Below are 26,380 nucleotides of genomic sequence, written 5' to 3' on the forward strand. Positions count from 1 at the left end.
AGTATTGAAACCATTCTCTGCATGCTCCTTCACTAATAGTTGTCTCACCATAGGTCTTACCCAGCATTTTATGAGCTTCAATTGCGAATTTCTACATTTTAAAGCAGAAAATTAAGACTTCTGCAAATGACTAGAATTGGACTTGTAAGGTAATACATTCAATCGAGAATAACTTCATGACACAATCACAGATTGTGTTAAGTTTACAAATTCCGAAGCTTATTGTATGATACATACAACCATATCCGGCACCACCACTTCAACGCTACTGCCATCTATTGAGAAATGGCAGAAGCGAAGTTGTAGACATAATACAATTTAAAATGAATGTTTTAAGTATGTTTAGGAAGAAGAGTAAAAGATATAACTGAGAACAAGACAATATGCAGAGATGTACAATGTTTTGTCGTTACTGAGAATTATAAATTTTTGACAAGGGTTGTTTTTGTAACCACCGCATTTTAGTGATAATCTGCACATGTGACTTCTACTCGTATCACCAAACACCCATTTTCTTGATGTTTCACTAACCAAATATTTATTTATTTGTTTGTAATAAACTTAGGTTTATTTTTTATGTTGATGTCCAGTTTGTTGACATTTGTTATCTTATGTTCCGTTTCTTTTCAGTTGCTCGTTTGTTGTTTATCAACTGAAGGTAGTAGTTCATTGGGTGACTTGGAAACTTGGCACATTCACATGTACTTGGACACCAGAGAATTCTAAGCCAGTATACAATGCCAGAAAGGAAATCTTATTTTGTAATCCAAGAATATCTGATAAAAGAAATTAGTTAAATCATTGGGGGAGATGAAAATTTAATTCTGGTTAGGTACTGGAATTTGATAGGATACAAAGAAAGAATAAAGAAAGTAGTATCAGAATGTGTACTGAGGAAAACGAATGAAAGGGAAAGCTGTTTGATAGAATTTTGGGTAGAGTACAAGTTAATCACTATGAACACTTGATTCAACATTTATGAAGGAAAGTTCTGTGCGTGGAAGAGACATCGAAAAGTTCCAGGTAGATAATGTAATGGTAGGACAGAGTTTTCAAAACCAGTTTTAAATTTCAAAATATTTCCAGGGCAGGTGCGAAATCTGGCCACAATTGATTGACTATGAGCTGCAGAAATTGAAACTGAGGGAAGGGTAGGGATTGAGGAGTCTGGACAGCGATAAGTTGAAAGAAACAGAGGCTGTTGGGGGAAGCGTTGGACAACAATTGACTGAAATTGAACAAAGGGACACAACAGAATAGAAATTGGTAGGTTTGAGAGAGGACATAGTTAAGCAAATAGACAAAAATAAAAGGCCTAGTAGAAATTGTTGAGTAAGACATGAGGCATTGAATTTAATTGAAGAACCGTGAAAATATAAAAATGAAACAGGCAAAAGTGAATACTTGTAAATGAGGTTGATTGAAAGTGCAGAATGGCAGTACAGGATTAGCTAAAAACAATGCAAAACTGTACACCGTGATGACAAAAGTCATGGATAGTGATGCACCCATATACCAACAGCAGCAGTATTACATACACAAGGTATAAAAGGGCAGTGGATTGGCAGAGCTGTCGTTGAACGCAGGTGATTCATGTGAAAAGGTTTCTGACATGATTGTGACTGCACAGTGGGAATTAACATACTTCGAACTTGGAATGGTAGTTGGAGATAGACGCATAGGACACTCCATTTCGGAAATTGTTAGGGAGTTCAGTATTCCAAAACCCACAGTGTCAAGTGTGCCTAGAATACCAAATTCCAGCATTATCTTTCACCTTGGGCAACACAGTGGCCAACAACCTTCACTTAATGACAGAGAGCAGCAGTGTTCGTGTAGAGTTGTCGGTGCAAATAGACAAGCACCACTGCATGAAATAACCACAGAATTCAATGTGGACATACAATGAATGTATCCATTAGGACAGTGCAGTGAAATTTGGTGTTAATGGGTTACGGAAGCTGACAACCAATGCGAGTGTCTTTGCTAGTAGCGCGACGTTGCGTGCAGCTCCTCTCCTCGGCTTGTGACATATTGTTTGAACCCTAGATGACTAGAAAACTGTGGTTTGGTTAGATTTGTCCTGCTTTCAGTTTTTAAGGAAACTTGTATGTGAATAACACTCAAAAAATCGATTTTTTTATTTCTGTCTTAAAAAATTCTCCGTAGTTTTCTGAACGAGAAAAATTTACTTCTAGGGAAATGGACCACAGAAATTACCAAAATTAGAGGAGATTAGAAATGGCTGCACGCACCATGACATTCCCATGGCACACAGTCAGCTCTGTTGTAAAAAATTTTTTGCTCTCCTTTGTTTCATTTTTATGACTTTTTAGTCCCATTAGTTGGCTTTACAGATGCCTATCTTTAGTTTATTCAGGGAGTTTAGTTATTGTTTACTGTTGTTTTGGCACAAATATTTTGTTTACAGCGACGTAATAGTGTGCGCGTGTTCCTTAATGTGTGCGCGTGTTCCTTAATGTGTGCGCGTGTTCCTTAATGTGTGCGCGTGTTCCTTAATGTGTGCGCGTGTTCCTTAATGTGTGCGCGTGTTCCTTAATGTGTGCGCGTGTTCCTTAATGTGTGCGCGTGTTCCTTAATGTGTGCGCGTGTTCCTTAATGTGTGCGCGTGTTCCTTAATGTGTGCGCGTGTTCCTTAATGTGTCCGCGTGTTCCTTAATGTGTCCGCGTGTTCCTTAATGTGTGCGCGGGTTCCTTAATGTGTGCGCGGGTTCCTTAATGCGTGCGCGGGTTTCTTATTCTACTTCAAAGCAATGGGAAACATCGTGCTAAACAACATAAATTTTATGGGAATCAGTTCACCAAACGGATTAACTCTGCTAATACTGAAATACAACATGATACAACACTTGAATCAGCTTAAACTATTCCAAGTGCTTTGAAGCTAAAACTGAAATATTTGGACAATGGGCTTGACAGTATTCGTGCTGATAAAATACACACACCAAGTGTTGATTCAGTTTGTGTTATTGTGGAACTCTCTGCTCTGTCTGAGCTAATAAAGCAAGCTTCACAGTGTAAGGAGTGTGGCAGTAGTGTGGTGTGAAGGTAGCTGAGGAGATACGTGCTAGAAGAGGTTGTACATCTAAATTAAGAATTGTTTGTAATTTTGTGAGTCAAGCGAGTGTGGTTATACTTGTGTAACTAAACATAGTGTACAACAGATATATTAAACTTGCTTATGCTATGAGGTGTACAGGTAAAGGGTACAGAAGCGCACAAATTTTCTGTGCTCTTATGGACTTACCTCCTCCTACAATGTTTGACAGGTACAATAAATAAAATTATTCTACAGACTTGAGAAGAAGTAGCAAATGATAGTATGAAAAATATTGTTCAGGAAAGTATAGGCATGAATGACAGCAATACATGTATGTCTGCAGTCCTGAATGAATCCTGACAACGAAGAGTCATTGGTCATGGCTGCAGTAGTGGAACTGAATATCATGAATTTTTTATTAATTTTAGTGGTTATTATGGAGAGATGGAATCTGAAAGTGTTGTGAAGATATTTCACAGGTCACTGGAGAAATGTGGTTGGATGTATATACCTTACCTAGGACATGGAGACTCAAGAGGGTACCAAAAAGTTTGTGACTCCAAACCTTATGGTGACACAAAAACTGAAAAAATGGAATGTGTTGGACAACTCCAGAAAAGGTTAGGTGGAAGATTGAGGAATTTGAAAGGAAAGAAATTAGCTGATGGTAAGAGCATTAGTGGATGTGGTGGCTTATAGGTGAAGAAATAGACAGGTTGCAGTATTATTATGTACAAGCCATAAGACAAAATAAAAATGACCTTGAGAGAATGAAAAAGGCAGTATGGGCTACCTTCTTTCATAAATCCTCCACAGATGACAAACCATGTCATGTACGCTGCCCACCTGGCAGTGATTCGTGGAGTGGCTACCAGAGGGCTGTTACTCAAGGTAAGACCTACAATTTTAAACAGTCTTTGCCATTTGCTATAATGGAAGCTATAAAACCTATGTATGGGGATCTTAGTGACACAAGATTATTAGAGAAATGCTTACATTGTAGGACCTAAAATCCAAATGAAAGTATCAACAATTGTATATGGCAATGGATACCAAAAACTATTTTAGTAGGACTAAATACTTTGAAAATAGTGAAGTGTCAAGACTTAATGTTATGGAGCTGATGGAGTGCCTGGTGGACTAAATATGCACAGAACTCTAATAGCCATTGACCGAAGGAGACTCTTCGAAGCAGAAAAATCGGTGTTGAAGCCAACAAAGAAGCAAGAATAAGAAGAAGAAATGTGAAAAAGAGAAGGGAGGAAGAACAACACACAAAACAAGATGAATATGGACCTGGGTTGCATTAGTGCCATGCAGGCTGAATAGAAAAAGCAAGTATTAACTTTAACTTGAATTTTCCAAAAGTTAAAATTGTTTCGTGTTTTTGCACACTTTGGCTAAAAACTATTAAAAATAGAGTGCTGAAATTTTTTTATACTGCCTTAAAACATGCTTAACTAAAAAGTAGATTATTCTTGGGACTTAACTTTGAAAATAAAATGCTTTTTTTGAAGAAAAACCTTGAATTCATTTCCAAAATTTTTGATAATCATATTTGAAATTTTTTGTGCCACAAATTGTGACAGCACCATCTTTTCGATAGTCTGCTTCAAAGATAATAGAGTAAAGAACTTACACGAAAAAAACTGTCTACTTTGTATTTTTAGTAATGTGTACCTATGATGTACATAAATAATTAGCATACTTTATTTCACTTGCAACAAAAAAATACAGTTAAAAAAAGTGTGAGAGTTAAAGCTGTAGTTCATACATAAAAATGTTCTCAAAAGATGTCTTAAAAATTGTAAGCATTATATGGGCTTACAAATCTTATGCTTTGAGATACACTATTCAGAAAACTGACAATTTTGTCAAGGTTTCTCCTGGTATTCACAGACCAGTCCCGTTAAGGGCTGATGGTAATGTTAGATCGTGACGCAGACCCCACTAAGTCATGGACCCAAGTTGTCAGCAAGGCACTGTCCAAACTAGTGGTAGCTCCATAATGGTGCGAGCTGTTTTTAAATGGAATGGACTGAGTCCTCTGGTCCAGCTGAACCGATCATTGACTGGAAATGATGTTCTACTTGCCCAGACCATTTGCAGCCAGTCATGGATTTCATTTTGCCAAACAACGATGTCATGTCACCGGCGCACAATTATTTGTGACTGGTTTGAAGAACTTTCTGGTCAATTCAGCGAATGATTTGGCCATCCGGATCCCCCAACATAAATCAGTTCATGTAAATCATCTTGCACCGGGAACACTTTTGCAATTGTAGACAGCTATACAGGCATCATGGCTCAGTATTTCTGCAGGGAACTTCAATGACTTGTTGAGTCCATGCCATGTCGAGTTGCTGCACTTCATCAGGCAAAAGGAGTTCCAACATGATTTTAAAAGGAATCGCATAGTTTTGTCACCTATGTGAAAAAGTATTTTTAAGTTTGTGAAATATAAATGTTGCTATAGGGGATCAGGAAAAAAGTGGCCTTCGGGGAAAAGGGAAGTAGTCATTTGAATATAAATATCTCACTTGGTAAGCCAGTACTAAGAAAAGTAGAAATCTGGGTGGGCAATATGAAAGGAAAGAACTTAAAACAGTTCTACGGAAAAGAAAGAGGAAATATGTGAAGACGAAGGTGAGAAGAGAGAAACATTCAACAGAAAACTGAAAGACCTAAATCAAAATGAGGCCTCTAGAGCAGAAGACACTCATCAAAATGATTGAAATCCTTGGGAGACAAAGCTATTCCAGCTGGTATACAGTGTATATATCACAGTCAACAAACCCTCAGACTATAAGAAGAATGAAATAATTAGCATTCCAAAGAAGCAGGTGTGAATATTGCAGAAGCATCAGTTCAGTAATGAGTGTTGCAAAATAATACAGATTGAAACTTCCTGGCAGATTAAAACTGTGTGCCAGACCGAGACTCGAACTCGGGACCTTTGCCTTTTGCGGGCAACTGCTCTACCATCTGAGCTACCCAAGCGTGACTCACGACCCATCCTTATAGCCTCAGTTCTGCCAGTACCTCGTCTCCTACCTTCCAGACTTCACAGAAGCTCTTCTGCAAACCTTGCAGAACTATCATACAGTTTGAACCTGCCAGGAAGTTTCATATCTGCGTACACGCCACTGCAGAGTGAAAATCTCATTCTGGAAATGTCCCCCAGGCTGTGGCTAAGCCATGTTTCCGCAATACCCTTTCTTCCAGGAGTGCTAGTTCTGCAAGGTTAGCAGGAGAGCTTCTGTAAAGTTTGGAAGGTAGGAGGTGAGGTACTGGCAGAAGTAAGGCTGTGAGGACGGGGCGTGAGTCGTGCGTGGGTAGCTCAGATGGTAGAGCAGTTACCCGCAAAAGTCAAAGGCCCCGACTTCGAGTCTCGGTCTGGCACACAGTTTTAATCTGCCAGGAAGTTTCATATCGGTGTACTCTTCGCTGCAGAATGAAAATCTCATTCCAGTAATACACATTATTTATAGAAGAATGAAAAGACTGGTAGGAGATGACATCAAGGAAGATCAGTTTGAGTCTGAAGAAATGTTACAATATGTGAGGCAATAATGACTTAGAAGAAAAATTAAAGAAAGACAAACCTACACTTTCGCATTTGTAGATTCAGTGAAAGCTTTTTACATTGTTGACAGGAATGCACTCATCGACATTGTGAAGGTGGTAGGAATACAGGGAGTCAAACGTTATCTAAGATAAATTTTCCACCGTTGGGGATAAAACTGGAAAGGAAATACAAGTATATTACATTGTTGAGACCTGAAATGGCAGCCACTTCATGTAACTATCATATTAAGACGTCACCAGCGTCTTACTAAGGATAAACTGGAAAGTATCTCAGTAATTGTCGTCTGCAATTCGTCTGTATGTTGGGTTTGGCTTCATGCTCTTGCTAACCTTAAAATGACACCATTTTCTTTGTTTATGGTAGTTTTAAGCAGTATGAGAGCAATTAGTTTTGTGTTGCAAAATATACATGACTGCCCTACTGTTTCTTTGGCACCAAAAGACATCGTCCCCCTGTCCCACACACACACACACACACACACACACACACACACAAACCTTAACACACTGCACTATATTGCAGGTGTATTAGCAGCAAAAATCCATTTGTAGCCAAATGAGCTGGGCTTGCAAAGAATAGGATATGCGTTCACATCCAATATTTATGCCAACATTATATAGATTAAATGTTTCTTAAAATTGCTGCAAAAAGTCCTCCTTTGTTTTGTTCTTCAGTTTTTATTATTTCATTAACCAGTTTCGAACTGCCTAACAATTCATCATCAGATGGTACATATTATTGATTGTTCACAGCAATGTGGGAGTTGTGTAGAGTTACTAGTAACCATTGGGTAGTTATTGGTGCCCACAGTTTTCTGGAAAACATAATAAATGTTTTCCAGTGAAGTTAAATTTACTGCACACCACTCACTTAGCCACACGTAATGTGTTTTACATCCTTTACACAGTGTAAGTAAACCAAGAAGTGTTTTACATTTTGTAAAGCATTGTGCTGATCCTGAATGATTGATTAGTGACTATTGGTGAAGCAACAAACAATATACACGTTAGTCATAAGAACCACAAAGGTAGTAGTGCATAGCAGGCACAACTACCGTAGTGTGTGTGTGTGTGTGTGTGTGTGTGTGTGTGATGGATCCCAAAATATCTCCGTGAAGAGCACAAGAGGAATTAAGAAATTGTCAGCATCTGCTGAACTGTCATGCTAACAAACGTGAAACATTTTGGAAATGAGTTGCCACTGAAGACGAAATTTCAAATCAGAGTGTAAATGCTAGAGTAAGGCCTGAAATTACCTGAAGTTTCTGTCCAAGAGGAAATTAAAGTTTCAACATTCTGGAGCAAAAATGGTGCTCTCAGGGTAGTCACCTTCCTTTTTACAAGGACCAACTCTGAAACATTGCTAGAGAAAAAGGGTCAGCAAGAAGAGATATACATAAGTTATATGCCTTACAAATACGAACCAAACACAGGTCAAAATTTTGATTGTCAAAGTATCTTCTTCCTTTTGCGTGGCAACTTATTGCTGTCCACACTGTCTATAACTACATAATCTTCATTTAGAGAAGACGGAGCATTCTGCATATAGTCACCATCTCACTCCATCGGATTAGCATTTGTTTATTCTGCCCAAAGACGGCTGTCGATTCACATATGATTGGGAGGTGAAGGAAGCAGTGTTTATCTTCTACACAACAGAGACATTCTTTTCTGTATATGGGTAAGCTTGTGCAACTGTGGACCATGTGCATTGAAAACCTAGGGTGGCTATGCTGAGAAATGATGGCATTGTAAATTTTTTGCTATTCTCGTAATAAACATGAAAATTTAGTGCAGATGATTGTGGGCTTGTAATAAAAAAGTAAATTCATGTAATAAAAAGGGTTGAAAAACAATTGGTTGGCTAAGCAAGTTAGAAAGTAAGGACAAAGGGCTTTTTGCATGACTAGTGCAGAAAACTAGGGTAAAAGGAAGTACTGCACATCAACAGAAAAGTTGCATTCAAATGCATGTTAGGCCAGGTATAGTGGGGAAGGAACAAGTTTTGCAGAAATGAGACCTTTAAACTTCCCATTACTGTTGCAGAATACATGCAGGAGCTGTACAGATGGTGATTACTGGGGCTCCTGTGACGATTTACATTACTCACCATTGCAACTCCTGCAGCCTGACTTGCTGCGAGAACGTTTCCAGGTAGTCTTGTTCTAGGATTAACAGGTGAGAGTCTGTCTTACTGTAGCTGCACAGAGGGACAGATGAGAGTAGCTGGCAGAAATATTGTTGACTTGTGGAACTAACTTTTCCAGTTAGGAGCAGAGTGCTGGATCATCCGTTGTAAGATTTCTGCCTGCAGTGAATTATTGATCATTATAAATCAGTTGTTTTGAGACCCCATTTATTATTTGTTGTCACTAGATACTAAACTGGTTGAGAAACCTACAGAGGCAGGTGGGAAGACAAACAGTGGTAGCGAATCGCAACCTGCACAAGTGGAGGATGGAGAAAAGGCCAAGTCACAAGGCCAGCAGAAGGGTCTGGGATCGGATCCAACAGTGAGTCGGCAGAACGCTCTAGAACGCCTACGCAGGATGGAGTGGCAGCGGAACAAGACAGAGACTGTCAGGTTAGTGATTTCTTCATTTCGTGAGATACCTGTTGAGAGGAATCGGTCATTCTGCTTTATCACATTGACATTAGTAGCCTGCCTTTGTTGTAATGCCCAGTTACGAAGTGATTTAATGTAAAATATGTGTAATTCTTTCAAAAGCAAAATTCACTTGAGAAAGGTATAACATTATGAGACAGATTTGCTGAGCTGTACATACCTTGTGGTGAAATTCCAGCACACCTCTTCCCCAGTAGAGATTAAATTTGCATGTAAGAAATAGCATGTGGCTATAAAAGTAAAATGCTATTCCCTTCTTTGCGTTATCATAGTTAGCATGTCACTTTCACACCATTTGTTTGGAGAAAGAGAACATACAAGCAGCTTAGCAGTATCTTGCCCCACCAGCCAGTATACTAAAGTCCTAATAGTTCTACTAACAGGACATATTCAATGGCCCCAGCACAGAAGTAAGCATGCAGATCTTGAGTTTGTAGCTTTTGATGACAGCCTTTTATCTCACATAAATAATGAAGGTCATAGTTTATAGGGATGACATTTATTTTCATTATAACCATATTCAGTAAGAGAAAAGAGGAAATTGACTTCTACATTATATCATAGTCATGTATATGCCTGTCAGGATCATACAGTAAACCATTGGCCAGTTTCATTAGCCATAATTCAATCCACTTTGTAAGTAAAAGTATGTTTTACATGAAACCAACAGAGAGTAAGCCTGATTCATTAGGCAGTTTAGAATCTGTTGTGGAACACTTCCACTGCAGTGCAAGGTGTTAGAGTAAAGGCCGACCGGGGTGGCCGAGCGGTTCTAGGCACTACAGTCTGGAACCGCGCGACCGCTACGGTCGCAGTTTCGAATCCTGCCTCGGGCATGGATGTGTGTGATGTCCTTAGGTTTAAGTAGTTCTAAGTTCTAGGGGACTGATGACCTCAGATGTTAAGTCCCATAGTGCTCAGAGCCATTTGAACCATTTGTTAGAGTAAGCATTATAATTAGTCCAGTTTGCACAGTATGACCCCTGTCTATAACAGCCAGAGCCAACACTGTTAACCAAAACAATATATTGATCACTGTGCACTTCACTGATGGCATTGCAATTGACTCAGACTAGCCTTGGGCTGGCTTATGCATCAGATTTTGTGTGGTTTCATCACAGAGCATTCCTGATAGCTAGTGCCCTATTGGGTAGTGGCACTAGAATGGTTGACAGTAATGTTACACCAGTTATTTGGTTTCCTTAGTGATGTCTGGTGACAACACTATAGTAAATGTGTGTCATTGCAAATTACACATCCCTGAACTCTTGCATGCTTTACTCGCAGATGACCAACCTTAACCACTTGTGTTGTAATGCCACATCTCATCGTAGTCACAACTGTCTGGTTGGTGTGAACGACTTCATTGGGCAGTCGTTCTTTAATTGACAGTTCTCCTCAGTACATGAACTGTTTATAGAAAGTTGACTATAAATTGCCATGGTAAAGTATGGAGAGGTAGTTCGGAATATACTTGAAGATTAATTTAGTTACTATTAATAAACTAAAATAATCGCGTTGGTGTGCAGACAAGAGCATAACCCCATCTAGCTTTCACTAAAGCAGCCAATTGGAGCAAAGTACAATATCTAATCGCTTGAACTCTGTTGGTGGCACTTTCAACAAGGTTTCTAAATGCATGTAGAGGAATGACAACTGATTCTTCCTGAAAAGACAAAACCACTGAAGGTAGTGACTCAGGAAATTGGGGTCCGGAGTGAAGTTGATGTTTTAACTCGGTTCAAATATGTTCCGTCGGGTGCAGGTTGGGATTCAGATAGGCCAGTCCTTTCATTGCCAAACTGTCGCCTCACAGATGCTGTTTTATGACGTGGTTTATCATTATGCTGACGATGGCAGGTAATGTTCTCCTGGAATTCACCATTCTTAGACTCTGCCATCAGATTTCCGCAGGGTGTAGCATGTTTGTTCACTCCAAATCACTCGATTCCAGCCACCCACTGTTCAGTGGCGTCACTCTGTATGCCACGTCGAATGTCACTTCGAGCCTTGACTGTAGAAATAGCTGGCTTATGAGGAGCTGCATTGTAGCCCATACTCTTTTTAACACCCTATGTGGTCATTGCGCAAGCTGGACTATTGGTAGCACTTCGGAATTCACAAGTAATTCTTTCCAATGACTTTGTGTGATATTTACAATCAATCTTTGGAATTCACAGTCCCTGTCTGTCAGTACATGAGGCCTGCCTGTTTTCAGTTTAGTGTGGGTTCCCTTTTAACCTTCCACAACCTGTATCTCTCTCCTTGCCAAGAAAGGAACTACTGGTTCAGAAACTTAGCATAGTGTTGTGTATTTTAGTGTGTGTCTGTCAGCAGTACGTACATTTTGCCTCCTGAAGGTTTCTCCCGGGCATAAATTTAATCTGTAATGTTACAATTATAAAACACTACATTTGTATGTAGTTAATGGTTGGGATTTATTAGATTGATATTGTCACATTAAACTGTAGGTGGTGATACTATTTGATATTTACTTAATTTCAGGAAAGCTTTCTGATCATAAAAAAACCATCTCCTCACCTCACACTCCCATCCGCACAAATATACCTTGTAAAAAGTATCCCTTAAAGAGTGCAACATTTGAATGCACAATAATGCACAAAATTTATTGATGATATTAAGTAAATTACATGTTGTTGATGATATTAAGTAAATTACATGTTGTTGCAGTATGTGCTACCTGTGATTATGTACAAAATATAACTGTATAATGTCCTCCATGATTCTCTACACACATTCATACTTAAGATAAAATTTTCTGTAGCTTCTCGGTTTACATGCCTCTCTAGTTCCGAAATTACATGATGAATTTCTTTCTTGAGCTCTAGAAGTAATTGCAGTTGGTTGGCATACACACGGGAGTTAGAGTACACCACAGAAAGAAATCACATGGTTGTCAGATCACAAGATCAGAGTGGCCAGTTCACGTCCTCGTTGTGAGAACTCATCTGGCTTGGGAGTCTCTCTCTTAATGAGTCCATTCCTGCAATCGATGTGACAGTTCGTATGCTCTATCGAAACAGATCCTCTTGAGCATCCATATGACCCACTTAAGACCACAAAATTTCTCTTAAAACATTGCTGTACCATTCGCCATCCAGTTTTAATGTATTTCTGATCCCATATTTGAATAAGTGCGCCCCAGTTATCCCTCGGCCCAAATACCACACCACAAAGTCACTTGTTTTCCAAATCCTGAAATTTTGCTTTTGTCACAAAACCATTCAACTAAAAGTACACGATACCATTTAACATTATTTTCTTGATGAAAAAGTTGTCTACTATGTTTCTCAAGTACCCAATGCGCAGATGTTTGATGTTTATTGTGCTCATTTGGCTTCAGTTCTTGTCCGATTTGGATTTTGTGAGTTAATTCTGGGGGAGGGGGGGGAAGGGGTGGTTAATGTCTATAACCAAAACAGTTTTCTCAGATTTAGTGATCAGTCTCATCACAGTCAACTTATTTTGGGCATTATGTCAACTAAACATTCCACACAATGTGTGAACTGTCTGCACGGCATTCGCATCATTTGTGATAAGTTTTCACTATGACAACGTGCTATTTCATTGTGAAGCGCTCTGTTATTAATTGCAAAGAAAATGGATGAAATTAGTGCAATGTTCAGTGCTACAAACTGAATAGAGCACAAATGGTGGCCATTTCAAAACTTGCCTTCTTTATGGGATACCGTACAGATGTATTGTTGCAATGCTAATTTCTAATCTAGTATTTCATCCATCAATCCTATGGTCAGATTGCTGCAGTTCTCCCATCCTTTTGCTAGTCAGCTCTGTTTTTCATTTTGCCGTAAGTTCTACTTCCCACGTCATTATTGATCTGTTTCATGTATTCATATCCAGACTGGCCCCTGCGATATTTCCTTCCACCGACCTTTCGAGTACACTTTTCAAGAGTAACTCGCGTGGTAATACAAGGTGTTCTGCAGTGACGTTCACAGCTTTGATCACATATATTTCAGAAATGGGGCTAGGCAGAAAGGTACAGTTTTCAGTATAGTGTTCACCACCACCTAAAATTTTGAATTATTATTATTATTATTATTATTATTATTACTACTTTAATTTTTTGTTGACAAAAATGGGCACCACACCACACCACACCGACGATTGGAGCTACCACCGACTACAGTTCACAGGATGCTACTCTTGATAAGGGAGCTGCTTCATGCCTATAAAGTGCAGCTACTGCATACGTTTCAGCCTGACAGTAGGTTGAAGGGCAAAACTTGTGCACTTTAAATTGATTCGCATGACAATGATCCGTACTATCTGAAAAATGTGGTGTTCAGAGATGGAGCTTCTTCCATATTTCTGGAAAGGTAAACCAACAGTGTGAGGCTGTACACTTCTGATCACCCCTCCCCCCTATCCCCCTTTTCAATCTGGAAATTGTATGTTACAGTCCAATGATAAATGTCTGGTGTGATCTGCTTTGTGACTGTGTCGTGTTTGACTGTTAATCTATAAATCTTGGAACAGTTTGCATTTCCATGGATCAAAAAACTGCAACCTGACATCAGGATGGTGTCCCTCCTCACTGGACCTTGTTCATTAGGAAGGCTTTGGACGCATCTTTCCAGGTTGCTGACTGGCAGAGGTGGGCCCATTTCCTGGGCCCCAAGGTCTCCAGACACAACCCCCATTAGATTTTTTTTTTCTCTGGAATTTTGTGAAAGATGGTGACTACCAGACCCTTGTGCAATACCTGCAGGAACTGCGAGCTCGTATTAGAGTGACAATTGCACACATTAATGAGGACGTGCTAGGCTGGACACACGGGAGGGTCTGGAATATCACTTAGACATTTTGTGTGCTATAGGTGGCACACAAATTGGACTCTGTCAGATGCTTACTAATACTTCAGGTGTATGAGAACATTATGCTCAGAGCCACATCTTTCTACTATCCCCATTCTCCAAGAATACATTATGAAAGTTGTAACGATTGTTTTGGAACACCCTTTGTGTGCTCAGCTGGCCTATATCTTTTATTAATGGTGTTCTTGGACAGTGGTTCTTCAATTCCCAGTTGTCTTCTTCTTTGGTATCTCGTTTTCTTCCTACCTCAACTTATTTGTAATCGTGCAGGACCCAAGTAGAGCTACACGCTTTACCACCGAAGCGAGACTTGGCTGCAGAGGAGGCCGATGCTGCTTCTGAGGATGCACGTGGCAAGTCCAAGGGCCGCAACCGGCGCCGCTGCCGTCAGCAGCAGCAGCAGCAGCAGCAACAGCAGCAGGTGGGGGACAGGCCACAGCTGGTCGTGGCCTCGCAACCCCCTCCATTTCCTGGAGTCAGCTCTCGCTCAAGTGATGTTACTCCTTTCTGGCGAGCTTCCAAGTCCAGTCAGGAAGATGACAGAAGTATGTATGAAAAACTGTGGATATATATTTGTGTGTGTGTGCACTTGGCTGTGAACTGGCATAATTCTATATTGCTTTTAAATGGCATTGCAAAATACCTAAATGTGATAGGAATATAATTCTTGCACCATTTAAAAGCACAAAGTATGTATGTTATATAAACGCCGGTCTTTTTAATAGACAAGATAATTATAAAAAGAAAACATGAAAGTTATGAAAACATGAGTTTTATGTGTTCTATAGAGTAGCCTGCAGTCACAAAAAAATATAGGAATATTTAAAAGTTGATATCGATGGTAGGCAATGAAAACCTCGTAAATCCATTTGTTAAATTTTACAGGAGAAGCAAAAATGGTTTCTTGAAAAATATATATAAAAAGTGATAGAGATAATGTTGCTTCATGTGTAACTATATAGTACAAACCTAGTTATTGACAGGTTTGAGAAATCAATGCACTTTCTAATCTCTCTTTAGTAATGGACTTACTGGTTGCTGGAATTAAGGGTTTGCACAGACAGGCGGAGTTGAGTTTTCATTGCCTTCCATCGTGATATGTAACTGAGAAATTTTTGAATGCTAATCCTGGAAGCACTGTGGAATGCGAAGGGCAATGGCCAGTAAAGTACTAAACAGGTTACACCTTGGCAATTTAATCACAAATGCTAACTGTAATAATGAAGTTGTTCGCCAGTAGTCACTGGCTTTTGACAATTTGATGGCTCAAATATGCAAAGTAATGTTGAAAAGTTAGTAAGTTTCGTGTCGTTTTACTGCAGACCACTTATGCCATACAGAGTTTCTTTTTAAGTTGTCTTTGCATTTCATTTGTTGTCTTAATGTTACCAGCATACAGCCACAATTCCGATTATAAAGTCTTCAAATGATGTTTTACCTTTGAAAATGGCTGTGTAATTCGTTGAAATTGGTAATGTAACACCTTTTTGTAAAGTATATATATATTATGTACTGTCACTATGGCTTCACTATTGTAGTGTCAATTGACATTTCAATAATTTAGTCTTATTGTCAAGTGCTGTATTTATGTTTGTATTTTTTGTACATTACACAAACAATGTGAGTGAGAGTTTGCGTGTGTACGGAGTTTTCAACATAACTGAGGAGGCACCGCACTGGATAACCTCAAAAAGATGACTACACTTAAAGAGATGCAGAACAACATTATGCAAACACCACACAAATGATTTATGTAAATATTTGCACTTGATAACAAGAAAAAATTCTCAAAACTCACTGTGCAGAGGATGAAGAATTACGTAATTGGTAGAGTATTTCATTATTTAAATAACGAATGACAGCTGCAGGCTTTCCAAAAATGTCAATATAAAATATGAAATTGTGTCAAACAGACAGTTACCAGTTTCCATTACATCGGTAGTTTTTATTAGTTGCTGACGAAAGTATTTTGATGCATATTATGTGCACATACAGAAAGTGTGAAAATGCAATGGGGTGCCCTATATGTAACAACAATCACGAAAAATAATGATAGCAGGTCACTACAAGTTATGCCCATGTTGCTCGTCCTTTCATTCCATGTCCTAATGTAGAATAGATAAAAACTACACCAGGGTAAAAATTGTTGAGGCTTCTGCAATGTATCCTGCTGTGACACAACGATTGTGTGGCTGATATAAGTTCACAAGTCTGAAAATTAAACACACATATTTAATCATTATCATGGCGCGAACTCCCATGAGATAAACACAGATAATAACCTCACCATAAGTGTCTCGGGCATAGCAAGCTTCCATATGGAATGCAGCACATGATTTTACTATGTTCTAAAAAAAGAATCTCAAAACATGCTGTACTCTCATGTATGACTGACACACTACTAACTTGCTAACGTAACATTGCTCCATTTGCCTGGTAACCCATTCTGCCACTAGAGGGCGTGAACATAACATAGAAACACAAGAAATAAAGCATGACCTATATAATGTCCAATAACGGGCACTAGCTGGCGCCACTAGTCTCTAGTTGAAATTATTAAACACAAATCACACTGGTATACAGGAAAAAAACTGGTATACATTGTTTACAGCTTTAAAATTAGGTAGAAAAGAATAGTCGATAAGGTATGATAACAAAGAAATGAAGTTTCGTCTCAGTATAGCATCTAACAACCAAAATATTGTTGTACACATTACAAAATGCCATGCTTCATGGGAAGTTTGGGATTCGCATTTTGCAAGAATCCTTGGCAATTTTTACCCTAGTGTAGTATTTATCTATTCTACATTAGGACTTGGAATGAACAGTTGGACAAGCATGGGCACAGCCTGTAGTGACTTGATTGTGCCACCTTTTCCTCGGTTACTTGGTGTCATTATTTTTCTAATAGTTGGCAGATGTATGGTCACAATTCCTATTATATATTCTTCAACTGATGTTTTACATTTGAAAGTGACGACATAGTTCGTTGAAATCGGAAATGTAACCCCTTTTTGTAAAGAAAAATTTTATGTACTCTGGCTTCACTATTGTAGTTTCAGATAAACAGTTAACTTATATTATCGTCGCACTCCTGTACGACAAGTGTGTTGGATTATAAATTCTTGAAACGTGTTTTGCTCAGCATGAAAAATACGTAATTGACACTGCGCTTAAACCAAAAACATCTGAGCAACGCAAAGTGAATGAAGGTGTCAACTAGTGCTATAAGCTAAATACGGTTTGACAGAGGTGCGACATGATTACAACAATCACAAAACTGCTCATGCACTGTAGAGAGAGTTCGGAAATGGTTGTAATTGGTCATGATATCTTTATTTAAATGAACCTAATTACTTCCATCAGCCAGCATGCAGAGTAGAGTTTTGCAACGACAGGAGACACGGCACGAATTGTTCAAACTTCTACATGTTTACCACTTTAAATCCGCTGAGTAGAGCACTCTGGTGTCAAGAAACTTAACCGTGTAATGTTTGTAAAAACACTACTTAACCGCCAGCATATTTTTACGTCAGTTTTTTCTCCACGAACATTTTTTCATAGAGCGAAAATTACGGGAAAATTATAAACATGTTGACACAAAATCTGATACGATACAAAATCGTGAGCGATACAAAATAACACAAACAGCAGGAAAATGTTATTTCTGGGAACATGAAAGTGGCTTATACTGTACTCGTTTGACTGACAACTGAAACACTGATGTGGGTGGTTCATCACTTATACTTTCATCTGGGGAGTATGAATTTCCTGCGATTCTTAATCTCTGTATGAAATATCCAAAACCTCTCCCTCTGTCACCTACCTACACACCACTTCTTCCTTCGTAAACACCTGCGAACAAACTGCAAGTGATTCTCTTCTGTTTCTTTCGATTGCTGCCAGGTTAACAAAATGGGTAAATGCAGCCCTCTGGTAGTGGAACCTACCTCCACATTATGTGCTGAAATTGTGTCCTTGATATGTCAAATGACCTTCAGGCAGCTAGTTGACACTTGGCCACCCATACGGGATAAAGTGCTGTCGGAAACACCATGTTGTGGGCACCCGTACAGCACCATGCTCAGTTTTAAAGAAATGTACTTCTTTAACCATAATATGCTGAAATTATCAGATTCAGTTCAGAAAATTTTTAGATTTTTTTTAAGATTAGTTTTAAATGTTCTAATAATTTATGCAGTGTTCTGTAACAAAAAAATATTATGTTTTCGAAGGATTTCAAATGTTCTGGATGTGAAAATACTTATTGCTGTGTTGTATAGGTTTGTCTTCCGAAGTGTAAAAAGCAGAATTTGGCAGTTACCTTAGTGATCAATTAGTTTACATTTGAGTGAGCGTTTCAGTGATAAATTAAAATTTGTACTGTATTTGTTACTTTCCAGTAGCCGACATCTGAATATCAGAATATTTGTGCAGACTTAAGTGAAAATGCCTAGTGACACCCCCAATTAGAGTTGAGTAAGTCCCAAGTTGTGTTCATCTCATGCCATGGCATTCTATACAAGATCAATAGGCTGGAAATGTCATTAAGTAGTACATGTACCCAAAGGCATCTTTACAAAATGACCAGCAACATGCTGCTGTTGAGCAGTTATAGTTGTGGTATCAAGTGGTAATAATTCAGTATTATTTTGGAAGGAGAGCAATCTGTTTGTAATAAAGCTAGCAAGGTGGCCTGAATTTTTACTCAAGTGTGAAACACCTGCTAGTAGTGTACTAACATTGAATTACACCTTCATACTTCATTGACCACATTACAAAACTTTGCACACGACATTTGACAGTTTTTACTGGCTGTTTGCACCTGTTGAGGGGAAGAAAGGGTAGTGGAAAGGTTAGTGCTTGTGCATAGATTTGTAGTAAATTGAGACTATTACACTTGTATGAATAACTTGCTTCACATGTCAGCCATTCCTGAGCTTGTGCCCTCTTGATTTAGTTCTTGCTGGAAAGAAGAAGGTAATGAATTTGTTCTTCCTTACTTCTGAACATAGAACAGCAAGTTACTCTACTTTGCTGGGAGATTTATAGTTATGATAGGTGCTAATTATCATTGTGAACAAAGACAATTTGAAGAGTCTGATAAAAAATGTCTTAAACAGTGAAAAAACATTAATTTGAGAGTATAAAAGTCTGTTACACTGTACTTGCTGCTATGAAAATGTTTTTAGGATAACATATGCTGCTGACATGACAAGTATTACTATTCATTGATGATTATCATGTTTTCTAGGCTAAAATTGTGGCGTTAATGGGACCTACTGCTAAAATTACAGCATTTACTATTCAATTTATTTTAGTAGTTTGACAGCACAATGTTTTTTGTTGCATCATTTTGTGAACCAGTATTGTTTCAGAAGTAATTCAATAAACTTTTGTCATATGTTCAGCATAGACTGTGTAATATACGCAAACGCTTCTCTACTGCAGTGGTGCCTTGCCAACTTCGCTACTGTGTGTGCATAAGCTTGTAGTTACATTGCGATTTGGTCTCTTTAGGCCTTAGGTAAATGAATGTAGATTCTGATGTTTAATGTGACTGTTTCTTTTAAAGTTACAAATATTGTGCACTAATAATTCATTTATTAGATTCTTTCTCTTGTCTTCGTAATCACAAGTCGTTATTAGCAACTGCAACCACAGTTCTCAAATGAGCAGCATACTCATTACTCTATTCTGTGTTCATGGAGTGCTACACTTTTTATGCCTTACAAAGTATAGGCAGTTGTTTTGATGTAAATAACATTAGTTTCAAGCCATTATATTTCTTTAATAACATTTTCAATCCTTATGTGGTTGGTTTGATTGTGTTGTATGATTTGTCTTGCTGCTTTAAGAGTCAGTCTTGTTTTACTGAAATACAGCCAAAATTACAATCATGCTGTGTTTTTAGCTGTTTTGTCCTCTGAACATTGATCTTATTTCACATTTCCAACATTCCTTCTTGTCTTTCTTACTAAGGATTAAAAGCCTAATCTTTTACTCTTCAGGCGTTACAATTATGCTTCAAATTCAGATTTTTACTGTCAATTATTTTGGGGGAGGGGATTCCATGTGAGGGCTCCCAGACCTTTGTCCCCAATTCTCTTGACCCTGTCAGTGATAGCTTCTTTCCAAACTTGGCGTCTATGGTACTGTACTGCTGTAGAGCACATCATGATGCACACATCACTCAGTGCCGCATTTCTGTCACACGGTCTGGTGGTTAGAATAGGCCCGAGGTATTCCTGCCTGTCGTAAGAGGCGACTAAAAGGAGTCTCACATGTTTCGGCCTTTATGTGATGGTCTCGTGTAGGGTTTGACCTCCATTTTTCAGAATTTTCCAGATGAGCAAGCCAATTGGGGAAGGGCGCTTTACACGGTGCATCGTGTCCATTGTGCATTGAGATCTTCAGCCCACTTTCTCGTTGTAACATTCCAATCCCACCCGTTCTCCATCTCTTGGGCGAGGACACCTTCGTGGGTGCATTTTCCACAATGCACTACGCAGTGTCACTTTCTGTGCCGACGATGACCGTGGACTTCTTTACAGCTCATATCCAGCACGGTAGCCAGTCCAGTATGGTGGGGCCAGCATTTACCCTGTTGGTTGTAGCCCCCTGACAACAAAGGGATCGCTCTGCTGATGGCTGTGTCATTAACTCCCTATGTATGCCGAGGGGTAGATGCCCGTCGCCCTGGGGCATCAGGACTCCCGGCAATGGCCATCCTGCCTGGTGGCCTTTGCTGCAGCTGGGTGGCGCTTGTGGGGAGGGCCCCTGGGTGGAGAGGGTGGCGTCAGGGCAGATGACATGCCATGAAGTGTAGTACGTCATCTCTTGCTGGTGGTCTGCCACCAGCAGTCTCTAAGTGGGAAAAGTCTAACTACAGTGCTAAGAAATATGACCCCAAGTCATTCCCCTCCCTGGCCACACCATGGGAAGAACGCCAGGCTAAGGATGGAAGTGAAGCTTATTCGCCCCTTTACCTTGTACGGGAGTTGATGGGGAACCTTTCATGTCCATGAAGCCTCAGTTTTTTGTGGACAAGTTTGGGGAGGTGGAGGGCTAGTCCAAAATTAGGTCAGAGTCAGTCTTCATCAAAACAGCGTCATCTGCCTAGTCACGGGCATTACTCGCTTGTGACAAGTTGGGGGATGTTTGTTACCATCACGGCCCATAAGAGCTTAAATATGGTCCAGGGTATTATATTCCAGAGGGATCTTCTTTTGCAGCCTGACGAAGAGCTACGCACCAATTTAGAGTGGCGAGGTGTGTATTTCGTCCGGCGCGTCCGTTGGGGTCCGAAGGATAACCAGGTTGCCACCGATGCCTTCATGTTGGCCTTCGAGGGTGACACATTGCCCGAGAAGGTCGAGGTGATGGAGTACTGCTGTAACGTCAAGCCATATATCCCTCCCCTGATGCAGTGCTTTAAGTGCTGGAAGTTTAGCAATATGGCTTCCCGCTGTACTTCCAGCCCCACCTGTCGTGATAGTGGACGTCCATCGCATTCCGATGCGCCATGTGTCCCACCTCCCATCTGTGTCAACTGTGGAGAGCATCATTCACCTTGCTTGCCAGACTGCAGGATTGTACAGAAAGAGAGGAAAATCATGGAATATAAGACCCTGGACCAACTGATCTACACTGAGACTAAGAGAAAATTTGAGCGCCTACATCCTGTGGCTATGACCTGCTCATATGCCGCTGCTACGAGAACAGTTGTAGCCCCATCAGTTCCTTGAATTCCTGTTGCCTCTTAGAACTGGGAGACTACACCTGCCCCCTTGATGGTGGCTGGCACTTCCCTTCCTGTTGCTCCTACTTCAGGAGCAACACCCCCCCCCCCCACACACACACACACACACACACGAACCATCGGGGATTTCAGTCCACACTTCCATGCCAGAGAAGCGTAAGGCTTCTCCGCTCCTTTCGTTAGGAAGGGGTCCCTTCGGTCCCTCCCTTCCCGGGTTTCTGCTGGTGGGAAAGATGACACCCACCAGTGACTGAGGAGCCCAAAAGCAGCTGGTCATAAGGCTTCACACTCACACTCAGTCCCAGAGACTGATTCAGTGAAGTCCTCCCAGCCAGGGAACAAGGAACTTCAGGTGGTACCTACACCACCCACCACCGCTACCTAAAAGCTCTGAGGATGGGGTGGAGATTCCGGCGTCCGCTGAGGACCTGGATCTCGCCGGATCCTCAGACACAATAGATATGGACTGCTCAGGCATAAAGTCGGTGGCAGCAGGTAACCCTGAGACGTAAACTGCCTCATTGAATGTTCCACACCTCACGATGATGTCATCCTCCAGTGGAATTGCGGCAGTTTCTTCCACCGACTGGTTGAGCTACAGCAACTCTTAAGCTTTACACCTGCTTTCTGCATTGCCCTCCAGGAAACCTGGTTCCTGGCAATACTGACCCTTGCCCTCCGTAGCTATAAGGGATATTATAGGAACCGTAACAACTATAATCGAGTGTCAGGTGGTGTTTGCGTTAATGTCCTAAACTCTGTCTGTAGTGAAACTGTGCCCCTTCAAACCCCTCTTGAAGCTCTGGCTATCAGAATATGGATGACGCAGGGAATTACTGTCTGCAATGTATATCTTCCTCCAGATGGCGCAGTACCCCTGAATGTATTAGCTGCACTGATTGATCAACTCCCTGAACCTTTCCTACTTTTGGGAGATTTTAACGCCCATAATCCTGTGCGGGGTGACACCGTGCTTACTGGCTGAGGCAGAGATGTTGAAACTTCACTGTCTCTGTTCGACCTCTGCCTCTTAAATACTGGGGCCACCACACATTTCAGTGTGGTTCGAGGTAGTTACTCGGCCATTGATTCATCAATTTGCAGTTCAGGACTTCTCTCATCTATCCACTGGAGAGCACAGGACGACCTGTGTAGTAGTGACCACTTCCCCATCTTCGTGTCACTGCCCCAGCGTCAGCCCCACGGATGCCTGCCCAGATGTGCTTTAAACAAGGCGAACTGGGAAACTCACCTCTGATGTCACTGTTGACTCTCCCAAACATGGTAACATCGGTGTGATGGTTGAGCAGGTGACTACCACAATCGTTTCTGTGAAAGAAAATGCGATCCCTCTCTCTTTAAGGTGCCCTCGGCGAAAGACAGTCCCTTGGTGGTCACCGGAAGTCCCTGAGGCAATTACAGTGTGTCGGCAAGCTCTACAGCAACATAAGCAGCACCCTCTCCTAAAGTATCTGGTAGCCTTTAAGCAGCTCCGTGCCCGTGTATGCCAGCTTATAAAACGACAGATACAGGAGTGTTGAGAGAGGTATGTGTCGACTATTGGGTGCCATACGTCACCTTCCCAAGTCTGTGCAAGTAAGTCCTGTAATTCTCTATATGCCACAGTGAACCATGTAACATCTCATTTAGGGAGTGGGAGCTCCTAAGCACCCTTGCACATTGCCCTGACACAGCTCCTGGGCCGAATCAGATCCACAGTCAGATGATTAAAACATCTCTCGTCTGACTACAATCAACATCTCCTCGTCATCTTCAACCAGATATGGTGCTATGGCATCTTTCTGTTGCAGTGGTGGTAGAGCACCATCATTTTGGTGCTCAAACCCAGTAAAAACCCACTTGATGTGGATAGCTATCGGCCCAACAGCCTCACCAACGTTGTTTGTAAGCTGCTGGCTGCTGGAACATATGGTGTGTTGGTGTTTGGGTTGGGTCCTGGAGTCAACGTGGCCTACTGGCTCCATGGCAGGGCACCTTCCGCTGATAATTTAGTGTCCCTTGAGTCTGCCATTCGAACAGCATTTTCCAGACACCAACACCTTGTTGCCATCTTTTTGATCCACGCAAAATGTATGACACCACTTGGCGACGTCATATCCTTGCCACATTATACGGGTGGGGTCTCCGAGGCCCATTCCAGATTTTTATCCAGAATTTCCTGTCCCTCCGTGCTTTCCATAAGTTGATGCCTCCCATAGTTCCCCCCATATCCAGGGGAATGGTGTCCTGCAGGACTCTGTATTGAGTGTATCACTATTTTCAGTGGCCATTAATGGTCTAACAGCAGCTGTAGGGCCGTCCGTCTCACCCTCTCTGTATGCAGACCACTTCTGCATTTCGTAGTGTTCCACCAGTACTGGTGTTGCTGAGTGGCACCTACAGGGAGCCATCCGCAAGGCGCAATCATAGGCTCTAGCCCAAGGCTTCCAGATTTTTGCCCCTAAGTCGTGTGTTGTGCAGTTCTGTTGGTGTCATACTGTTTATCCAGAACTAGAACTTTACTTTCATGACGATCCACTAACTGTAGTGGAGACACATTGTTCCCCCCCCCCCCCCCTCCTCCTGCGGGTTCGGGGGTTAGAATAGGCCCGCGGTATTCCTGCCTGTCGTAAGAGGCGACTAAAAGGAGTCTCAAATGTTTCGGCCTTCTGTGATGGTCCCCTCTCGGGTTTGACCTCCATCTTTCTAAATTATTCTGAAGAGCGAGCCAATTGGGGAAGGGCGCCTTACGTGGTGCACTGTATCCATCGTGTATTGAGACCTTTAGCCGGCTTTTTCGTCGTTGCAATGGTGTCCCGCTCGTTTTCCATCTCTTGGGCTAGGATATGTCCCTGGGTGTGATTACCACGCTGCACTCTGCAGTGTTGCTTTTAACTGCAACGACGACCTTGGACGTTTTTGCACCTAAGATCCAGCATGGTAGCCAGTCCGTTGTGGTGGGGCCGCCATGTACCCTGTTGGTTGTAGCCCCCTGACAACACAGGGATCGCTCTACTGATGCCTGCGCCGTTAACTCCCCACGTATGCCAAGGAGTAGATGCCCGTCTCCCTGGGGCATCAGGACTCCCGGCAATGGCCATCCTGCCAGGTGGCTATTGCTGCGGCTGGGTGGCGCCCGTGGGGAGGGCCCTTGGTCGGAGTAGGTGGCATCAGGGCGGATAACCCGCAATGAAGCGTGGTACGTCATCTCTCGCTGGCGGCCAGCCACCAGCAGTCTCTAAGCGTTCGAGGGCTCATTTTAAAGCTAACGTTCATGACCCCAAATCGTTCCCATCCCTGGCCACTCAGTGGGAGGAACGAAAGGCAATGAATGACAGTGACGTCTATTCGCCCAAGTATCTTGTCTGTACCAGAGCTGATGGTGACTCGTTTCTATCCGTGAAGCCTCAGTTCTTTGTAGAGCATTTAGAGGACAAGTTTGGGGAGGTGGAGGGCTTGTCCAAAATGCGGTCTGGGTCAGTTTTGATAAAAACGGCATCCTCTGCCCAGTCACGCAGGTTACTTGCTTGTGACAAGTTGGGGGATGTTCAGGTTACCATCACCCCACATAAGAGTTTAAATATGGTCCAGGGTGTTATTTTCCATAGGGACCTCCTTTTGCAGTCTGATGAGGAGCTGCGCGCCAATTTAGAGCGCCGAGGTGTACATTTCGTCCAGCGTGTTCATCGGGGTCCGAGGGACAATCAGGTAGCTACCGGTGCCTTCATCTTGGCCTTCGAAGGTGATACCTTACCAGAGAAGGTCAAGGTGATGGTCTACCGGTGTGACGTCAAACCCTATATCCCTCCCCCGATGCGGTGCTTTAAGTGCTGGAAGTTCGGTCACATGTCCTCTCGCTGTACTTCTAGCCTCACATGTCGAGATTGTGGACGCCCATCTCATCCCGATACTCCATGTGCTCCGCCTCCCGTCTGTGTCAACTGTGGAGAGCCTCATTCCCCTTGCTCGCCGGACTGCAGTATCTTACAGAAAGAACGCAAAATCATGGAATATAAGACCCTGGACTGAATGACTTACACTGAGGCTAAGCGGAAATTTGAACGGCTACATCCCGTGCGCATGATGGCATCTTATGCCTCAACTGTCACTCCTGCTCCAGCTCCTTTAGCTGCACCACAAACAGTCAGCTCTCAGAGTCAGAGGACCTCACCTGCCCCCTTGACGATGGGGGCCCCTTCCCTCGCTGTTGCTCCCACACCATCTACCTCGGGAGCAGCACCCACTAAACCACCGGGGACACCAGTCCCCACTTCTAAGCCGGAGAAGCGTAAGTCTTCTTCGGCTTCTCTCGCTCGGATCCCTTGGGTCACTCCCTTCCCAGGTTCCTACCAGCGGCTCAGCAGACACCAACCAGTGGCTGAAGAAGCCACAGGCCGCTGGTCGACGGGCTTCGCGATCCTCTTCGGTCCCAGAGACTGACTCCGATAAGCCCTCTCAACAACAGCAACCAAAGGAAGAGCGAG

General features: G+C 41.7%; 1 protein-coding gene across 3 annotated transcripts in view; it reads left to right on the top strand.

Annotated features, from left to right (window-relative positions):
* LOC126210229 (uncharacterized) overlaps window positions 1-26,380 on the top strand; it is a 167,965-nt gene that overhangs the window by 91,567 nt on the left and 50,018 nt on the right. For all 3 annotated transcript variants that reach the window (XM_049939415.1, XM_049939414.1, XM_049939416.1), the window contains 2 exons: window positions 9,026-9,233; window positions 14,405-14,679. In XM_049939415.1, the coding sequence (XP_049795372.1) occupies window positions 9,026-9,233; window positions 14,405-14,679 (483 nt within the window). The remainder of the gene's footprint in view (window positions 1-9,025; window positions 9,234-14,404; window positions 14,680-26,380) is intronic.

This window comes from Schistocerca nitens, chromosome 10, assembly GCF_023898315.1.
Source record: "Schistocerca nitens isolate TAMUIC-IGC-003100 chromosome 10, iqSchNite1.1, whole genome shotgun sequence".
In the NCBI taxonomy this organism is placed as follows: Eukaryota; Metazoa; Arthropoda; class Insecta; order Orthoptera; family Acrididae; genus Schistocerca; species Schistocerca nitens.